The sequence below is a fragment of the Etheostoma cragini genome, chromosome 12 (genome assembly GCF_013103735.1).
Source record: "Etheostoma cragini isolate CJK2018 chromosome 12, CSU_Ecrag_1.0, whole genome shotgun sequence".
NCBI classification, from domain to species: Eukaryota; Metazoa; Chordata; class Actinopteri; order Perciformes; family Percidae; genus Etheostoma; species Etheostoma cragini.
In genome coordinates, this window is record NC_048418.1 from 1,469,522 (window position 1) to 1,478,572 (window position 9,051).

General features: G+C 43.2%; 1 protein-coding gene across 2 annotated transcripts in view; it reads right to left on the minus strand.

The window, feature by feature from the left end:
• Positions 1-4,259: 4,259 nt before the first annotated feature.
• basp1 (brain abundant, membrane attached signal protein 1) overlaps positions 4,260-9,051 on the minus strand; it is a 46,850-nt gene continuing 42,058 nt past the window's right edge. For both annotated transcript variants that reach the window (XM_034888613.1, XM_034888614.1), the window contains exon 2: positions 4,260-5,682. In XM_034888613.1, coding sequence (XP_034744504.1) covers positions 5,004-5,666 — 663 coding nt within the window. In that variant the 5' untranslated portion in view covers positions 5,667-5,682 and the 3' untranslated portion in view covers positions 4,260-5,003. The remainder of the gene's footprint in view (positions 5,683-9,051) is intronic.

Consider the following 9,051-nt stretch of genomic DNA (forward strand, 5'->3'; position numbering starts at 1 on the left):
AGTAGTCCTTACCTAGGTACTGTCAGGGCCCTCATACTCTGCTTCTGACTGGCTAGTAGTCCTTACCTAGGTGCTGTCCGGGCACACTGTCACTCCCCGATGTGAGTCGAGTGCAGATTTAAGCCGCGCATGCGTCACTTTGCGACAAGCAGCGTATAAGATGCTAAGAACAGACTGAAATGTCAATACAGTAAAAATGGACCTACTTGACGAAGACCAAAGACGGCGTATAGAACTGCACCAAATCCTCTAGATAAAAAGTAATATTTGTATGGTTAACTCATGAGTGCATGACAAAAAGTGGACTTGAAACAAAATCCTCAAGTTTCAGTCAATTTCTTACATTTTATTACTGTTGCACCATTTATACAAGTACATATAATTTAGAATGCATCAATTTTCCATATCATCTTTTTGTTTTGTTTTGAATGAACGAGTGGTGTGGAAATATTCATACTTTGCAGTCACGTGATCACCATGGATACCTGGCGGGCAGGAAACGCAGAGAAACTGGCGATGAACAGTGGCCAGCCAAGGGAATTGCAGCCTTTCAGATTTCCAATACTACAATCAAGCAACTATTTAGACCATATATCTGGTATCTATACCATGGTTGCCATGCCTGTTCTTATCTGTCTCGTTTTAGCCAGTCCCGCCAGGATTTCGCTGCCTTTTTGAGATTGTTGCGGCCCAAAATGCCTGATTTTGCTGGAGCTTTGGTTAAAAAATGGCAATAGAAGTTGCTCTATGTCTTTTGTATTTTTGTGGACTGACGAGAGGAACCGCATGACCATTCCCACCTTAACCCTTGTTTGGTGTTTGCTTTGTTTGGGTCTGTTGGAACGGTTTGCTAACAGAAAAATGATGCTATTTGTTATTTCATCTAACGCACTACTGTAAAACTTAACTGTGTCCTTCGCCTACTGGGCCTGCTGTGTGTGTGTGTGTGTGTGTGTGTGTGTGTGTGTGTGTGTGTGTGTGTGTCCGTCCTTGCATCCGTACAGTATGTGTACTTGTTTACGGTTAGTACATCCAATCGGACATCAAGAATCTGTCTTCATGTCTTTTTCACCCCACTTTGGTAAAGTAAAAACTGGCGACGTACTGGCAAGATGACTATCTTATATTACATCTTATCTTCTTATATTATTAGGTTTCGTTGCTAGAAGACCGATGTTCTCGCCCGCCAGCTCGTAGCGGTGACGTCACGTGCAAAGTATGAACCGCGGTAGTGAGACAATGAGAATGAGCATATCAACTGTAGTTGCCATGGATGCAGACTGAGAAAGAAAGTCATTTTTTTTTATTTGTTTTTTTTTTTCCACTTGACCTAAAAGACAGGACTACAGGTTCACCCAACCACAGACATGCAATTTACTGAGTCAAGAGAGGAAGAGGAACTGAACCAAGTGGCACACAGCGCTCCTCGAGTGTTCGTTGCTGCTACAGTTTGACAAGTGCTGGGAGGAAAACGCTGCGTGTCAGTTGGATGAAACTGAAAAGCTTGTCAAATGGATGGCGGAGGTGGTTAAGTCTATACATGTTCACCTACATATATGCACAGGTGGAAACTGGGAACGGACATTTACTCAAGCACTCGAGTTGAATGCAATTTCAGGGAGCTGGTTCCTTACTCGACTGTTGTTATGTCGTGAAACGCTCAACTATTTAGTCCAATAATCAAAAAGGACCCTCTCCTATGTTTTGTTTTTTAAAACCTCCATCACATATGTAACCAGAAGTCCAGAAACAGTATCCCAAACCTCAGTCTTTTCCTAAACTTAACCAAGCTCTCGAGTTGAATACCATATCAGGGAACTGGTTCCTTACTCGACTGTTGTTATGTCGTGAAACGCTCAAGTATTTAGTCCAATAATCAAAAGGGATTCTCTCCTATATTTTGTTTTTTAAAACCTCCATCACATATGTCATATTTCACATATCTGGAAGTGAAGAAACGTTAACTCAAACCTCAGTCTTTTCCTAAACTTCACAAAACACTCGAGTTGAATACAATTTCAGGGAACTGGTTCCTTACTCGACTTACTATGTTGTGAAAACGCTCAAGTTTTTAGTCCAATAATTTAGAGGGACCCTCTCCTGTGTTTTGTTTTTTAAAACCTCCATCACATATGTAACCAGAAGTCCAGAAACAGTAACCCAAACCTCAGTCTTTTCCTAAACTTAACCAAGCTCTCGAGTTGAATACAATATCAGGGAGCTGGTTTCTTACTCGACTGTTGTCATGTCGGGAAAACGCTCAAGTTTTTAGTCCAATAATTTACTGGGACTCTCTCCTATGTTTTGTTTTTTTTAAACTTCCATCACATATGTAACCGGAAGTCAAACAAAAAAAGTCTGTCTTTTCCTAAACTTAACCAAGTATTTGTTGTACCTAAACATAACCAGACCAACGTCAAACACGTGTTTTTAAAATCGCGACATTTACGTTCAATACGTTACCGTTTATCATGAGTTAAGATTAGGAAATATCACATTTCTTGCCCTTAAATCTTTCATTTCTGGTTTTTCATTTTTTTTCCTCCAGTGCCTTTTTCGTTGTTTCTATTCCTCCTATCTTTCAATCAGCTCCTTTCTTCTCATCCTAAAGCGTGACAACATTCATCTTACTTCTTCCCTGTCAGATACTTTTTTTTTTTTACTGAAGCATACTGTATTCAACATACTGTATTGCTGTTACTTGAGTAAAGTTTCTTCCACCGCTGCATGTATGTACACATACGTAATGTATATTTTTTTTAAAACGTAAAGGAAACTGCATGAGGGGTGAAAAGATGATAAAATCAGAAGCTCCCTTTTCATGTGCAAGGCTTTTCCATCCCATAACGATAGCATGGTGTGCGGCTGCCACAGGAACATGAACCATAGTAGGTTGCTGATGACTGTGATCATTAACTGAATCCCCCCCCCCCCAGGACAGGGTAAGACTGCCGAAAGTCACAGAGCTTCACAGGTTTTACTGACGTGGGTGTTTTCAGCTGCTTCCATACCAAACTGGTGAGGTCCGCTCCATCGGTCAGACTGCTACTAAAAATAATGCACGGGGCTTTTAAGCTGGGAAGCTGAGTTAACTTCCCGGTGAAGACAAAAAGACTTTCTACGTGGAATCTTGTGTTAGTTCCTCGGGAGTGTTTTTATCCAAACCACAGTCTATTTGCTAAGCTGAACTAGTTGTATTGGTGCCGAAACTTGACTGTCTCCGCAGGTTGACGCTCACTTTCTGTCTGCTAAACTTAACTGTGATGTCTGCCGAAATGACGGGCAGCTCACGGTGCTCGGTACCCGGCTCAAAGTCCCCTTTTGTCGGCTAAACTTAACTGGAATGTTAAGTTTAGCCGACGGGAAAGCTCGCGGTGCTCTGAACCCGGCTCACAGTCACCTTTTGTTGACTAAACTCAACTAACGACTGCCGCTGATACGACAACATATCGCGGCGCTCTGTAGCCGGTGTCAAGTGACCGGCCGGCGGTCGTAGGATATCATACGAATTTATGTTCATGCTTTTTCGTACGATTTTGCAAACCCGCAAAATTCCAAAATCTTCAGGGTTTCCTCTCATTGTGTGATTTTCTTTCCAAATGCAAGATGTGGTAAGCACATGTTAACACTTTCCATCACTGTCCACTATATCAGAACACTTTTACAATATACTATCGCTTCTTAAGTATATTTTGCTGCTAATCCTCGGCTTGAGTAGAATGAAGAAAGTAGAACTTTTACTTACAGTATATCTTAGTATGTCTACTTTGCGTAACATTTACTGTAGCAAGTGAAGGATTTGGGTCATTTCCCAGCGATACAGTCCAGAAACTAATGCTTGACGTCAACCGATGATGCAGTAACCGTCACCACCTTGGTATTTTTAAGCATAACCTATCTCCCTCTAGCCTATCTCACCCCGGTCGGCAGCAGATATGTCTTTTTAAAACAACTTCTGTTCAAATTTGTCATCAGATTTGGGTTGGTGGATCGGAGATTTCTACCAGACTTTCTAAGAACACTGAGGAGATCTTTTCAGCGAGGCTTTTGCGGGCTTCAAATGCATATTACAAATGTTAAAAAAACCGCTTAGTTCACTTACAATATACCTAAGGGTTTCAGTACAAAATCTAGTAGTTTTATCTGAAAAAATTCCTACGACTGTTTTATACGTCTAAGAATGTGTTTTGCTTTGCAAAAGCCAGCCGATTTCAACCTCCGAAATGTCTTAGAGAGCCTGTGCGTGGTCGCTCTCACTAAAGATTTATCATTTTTTAGAGGTACAGAGAATTTGGCGTGTAACCCCAAGAGGAAAATGGGTAGCAACACAACCCAACAATAATGACAGAGGGAGCTAGGTTTTCTTTTAGAAAGGACACAACCTCTATTTCACGTCTGAGACGAATTGTAGGTACAAGGAGGAGAGCATGACACTGTGAAGAGGTGGATGAGTGGAAGGGGGAGGGCTGAAGAGTGGACTGATTCAATGGGAAGACGGCTGGTGAAGTGATTTCTCAAACCCCCCCCCCCCCTTCTTCCCTATGTCCTATTTCCCCCCAAACATTTTGATATCATGGTGTCCACAGAGCCGAGGGTGCAGGTGAATGTTTGAACGCAGGCCTACGGAGCCGAGATGGGAGTCGTGTTCAACGCCTTGACATGTGAAGGAGGAGAGAGATGACGGATGTGGAATGGCGAGGCTCAGGGCCGACACAGACTCGTATCAAAGTTCAAATACTACAGCAGAAAAAATAGAATAAAACATAACAATAATAATGGCAATAATCATCTGCGGCGGTGGGTAACTTCCCCAGGTGGTTGCTCCAGTCCTCCTCAATCAATCAAATCATTATCATTACAATTACCATCATTATTGTTGTTGTTATTATTATAATATGGACGGGCTAGTTGATTTCATTTTTTCTTTTTTCTTTTTTAATCTTCATCGTCGTTGAATTAGGTACTTTTTGTAATTGTATTCATTTCCGAAAAGAAGCTGTCCATTAATCTTGAACTGCTACGGTTTGATCCTTGCTTGGCGCCTCTGTGGCGTTCGCCTCCTTGGCGGGAGGCTCGGCGGCTGGTGTTGAACTAGGGGCTGCGGCGGCCTCCTTTGCTGGTGCGGGAGCCGCCGCCGTCGCCGCCTCTGTGGGCTTGGGGTCAGGGGATGCAACGGGGGCCGCCTCGGCTTTGGCTGCTGGTGCCGCGGGGGCCTCAGTCTTTTTGGCGTCGGCCTCATCTTTGCTCTCAGCCGCCGGGGCAGGTGCCGCGGCTTTAGCTTCGGGTTCCTTGGCGGCCGGGGCCGATTCTTTAGCCGGGGCCGCGGCGGCGGCAGCTGGTTTCTCCTCAGCCTTGGCGGGCTCTGCGCTCTTGGGCGCCTCTGTTTTGGGCTCGGCGTTGGCGGCAGGCTTCTCGGGCTCCTTTGCGGCGGGAGTGGCGTTCTTTTCCTCCTCTTTGGGCGCTGCGGCGTCCGCTGCCGGCGCCTCCTTGGCCGCCGTGTCGTTTGCTACCTCCTTAGTGTCGGTGGCGGCCGGGGCCTCGTCTTTGTTGTCCTTCGGTGCTTCGCTCTCCTCGGCCGAGGCCCCCTCTGCTTTGGCATCCTTGTCTTTTGCCTTGTCATCGTTTACGTTGTATCCCTTCTTCTTTTTGCTGAGCTTGCCTCCCATTTTGGATCTCTGGCCTCTGCAACAGAACGGGAGAATAAATGAACGTTAGTCAGAAGTATTAGAAAAACAATCCTTCATTCATGAGGAAGAAAGCACAATACGAAGCAATCACATTCCACAAAAATAAAAACAGACCAAATGATGTCTTGGGCACATTGGAAGCCCCTGATAGATAGAAATAAATGATAAAAATGAATTATTTTAATATACCAGCAGCCTCCTCAGTGTACAATGTTTCTTTGGGAGAAAGAAAAAGCAGCAAGACTCGGCATGAGCTTTCATTAGAGATGAGACCAATAACAAGAAGATAAAGGACATTGAAGTTATGTGGTGTAATCATCGTAGTCATGACAGAAATGTGAGTTTAAAGCTACAGAGATGATACAGTAGTCTGGATCTGTTATGTTCATCTTGAGTAAGATGGCCGAAATGCAAAAGTACAACATATATTAATATGTTGCATCATCCTCACTCTCACCCATAAGATCAAGAACTTCTAATTAGCAAAGAAGCGCTTCCACAGCTGACGTGCCACGAGCAAGAGAAAATTGAAATATCTGATTAAGCCGCCTACACACGACATGCCAACATATGTTTTCAAAAACAGTCTCTCAAAATCGGTTCAAATAAAACTATCCACTTAAATTGATACCCTGCTGTGGGTAAACGAGCAAATATCTTTTATTTTTTTTAAATGTAAATTGGGTGGCATTAACCTTTTTTTAATGATAAGACACCCATTACATATGGGTTGGTTGACTGAAACATACTAAAGTAATCAAAAAATATAGCGCCTTGCAGAACTGTTACCCCCACACCTCTGCTAAATAAGTAATATCACTGTAGAACAATTATTATTATTATTATTATTATTATTATATATTTTAATTTCCCCAATGGGGATCAATAAACAGTTAATTAAATTAAATTAACAGATGCAAAACAATGCAAAACATTGAACATTTGGTGGGAAAAAACTAGAAGTCCCTTTATGGATTAGTAGAATCATATGAAATGATAATGAGGTGTGTTGGCTATGACGTGACTGGGTTTCAGGTACGTAGCATCGGCAACACAGGATGTTAAACCTGTTCCTTTGAACCTGTTATTGCCCTCGGTCACAAACAGACACGTACATCACTAAAACTGATCCAAAAACTATATTTTTAGGGGGGCTGAGATGATATTTAGGGGGGGCTTGAGCCCCCTCTAAAAAGGGTCTAAAATCACCACTGGTATCGTGAGAACATCACTTTCTTTTTAGTAAACTGACTGATCTGTAGGGCGCCGTGTGTTGGGGCTCCAAGGCTTCATTGTGAATTGGACCCCAACAGCGTACTTCAGGACCCGGTCTGAAATGGATCAAAACGGCATCCGTAGCAACGGTAGAGCGTAGATCGCCATAATTGACCAATTGCAATTGTGTATTTAACAATGTTGTGCAGAAAGTGATTAAGAGCTGTAGGTAAACACTCATTCAGCAGGTAGAGAGAAACGTATGAAGGCAGGCTTAATATGCACACGCACACACACACACATACACACACACACACACACACAGACACACACACACACACACACACACAGACACACACACAGACACAGATTCCTGGCTCCCTTCCTCAGTTGAAGCATGTTTTCATGGATATCACCATCTGTCTCCTCGTTGGGGGGGAGAGGACTTCAGTACCACAACAAATCAAGCTTATTAGGAGCAAAGACTCAAGAACGGTGCAATTTGTTGTTTGAAATATAAAGTCTGTAAGTCGATGTGTAAAACTGCCAAAAACAACTTGGCAGTCTGTTCCGCTTATTACTGTAGGAAAAGCCAGAAAATAGGTTTGCTGTGTATATTTTTAAACTGCTGCATTCACTGGAGAGAAAGGAGAGGAAATCAAAAACATGCCAACCGTGACAGTAGCTCAGCAAGGAAATACTATTCATTTACTGCCCCAAAAAAAACAGACACACTTAGGTTTATCTGTTAAACAGTGCATTTTGGAATGAAATTGTTAAATTTGCATCGGCTAACGTGTGTAGCAGTGTTTTTGGAGGGTTTTTCATTGGGTTGTCATTCTCCAATACTCCCACATTTTAGAGTTTTCCCCACATAAAATAAAAAGGTGTGAGCAATAACAAAGAACTTTAATAAATCTGATCTCCATCTCTGATCTACTTTGTACGCATTGTGTACGTCTCAGAGCACAAACATTATAAATTGGCTAATTTGCCATTTGGAAAAATACTATGTAATGGCCCTGAACAACATTAAGTAACATAGAAAAATATATCTTTTAAAATGTGGGGATTTTGATGGACTACCTCAACACATCACAACACTTTAAGATTCTTCTTCACTTATGTGCTTCGACACCAAAATCATCAATTCACCCATGAACGTGTATAGCTCCCAAAGGTGTTAAATAGTCTCCATACGTGACCTTTTCCTCCCAAACAAACCAGAGCGCTGAGAGATTCTGCTGGCTGCTCCCAGATTGGCCCTGTGAATGGGACAGAGCTGGCCGGCTGTGAATCCACTCAAAATGCTAATCACCTCGTGAATTACTCCACTATTCATGCAAAACTGCCCCTGAACGTCCAACAGTCGGTATCTGCCAGGGCCGCCGTTCCTTGCCGCCGCTTTATACGGCCCACAATGGACGTCTCTCTGCGACATCACATCATTTGACTCCCGGCTTGTGCTGCCAACACAATGACTCACAATCATCTGAGCAGACAATGGCTGCTTTTTAACCAAAGGCACGCTTCCTCGCTGCTGGACGTGTGGTTTTAGTGTTTGAAGAGCTGGGGCAGTGCCGAGACAACCTGGAGAAAATGCTGTGGGGGGGTCACACAAGAGACTTAAATTAACCTGCAAACTGCAGTCGGGGAAGCACAAAAGGAAGTCTGATCTGCAAGCTGTGAAACTTCCAGCATCACTTCATGTGGACGATGGTATCTGTGTCGGGGGAAAGCACAAGTTTACCACCCCAATGTGTCTAAGAATTAGGTGAATAGTGGATTTAAATGGCCCTAAAATGAGTCCAACAGAAGCATAATGGAACATTTCTGGATGAGACAGCTCAGAAAGTGGCAAATAGGAGATAAGAAAAACCTATGGAGCTCTAAGAAAACAATACAACCACGAGTCAATGAGTCCAAAGTCAAAACAGTTTCTCTAATTTTCCATAACCCACAACTTTAAAACAAAAGTTTTCCTTGGATTATGGCGGCACCTAAATCTTGGTTGCAGCGGTTGCCATGGCCCTGGTCTGCGCCTTGCTACGCTCTACACTGCCCTGCTATGTCCTGCTACGTCCTGCTACGCTCTACACTGCCCTGCTACGCCCTGCTACGTCGAGCTACGTCCTGCTACGTCCTGCTA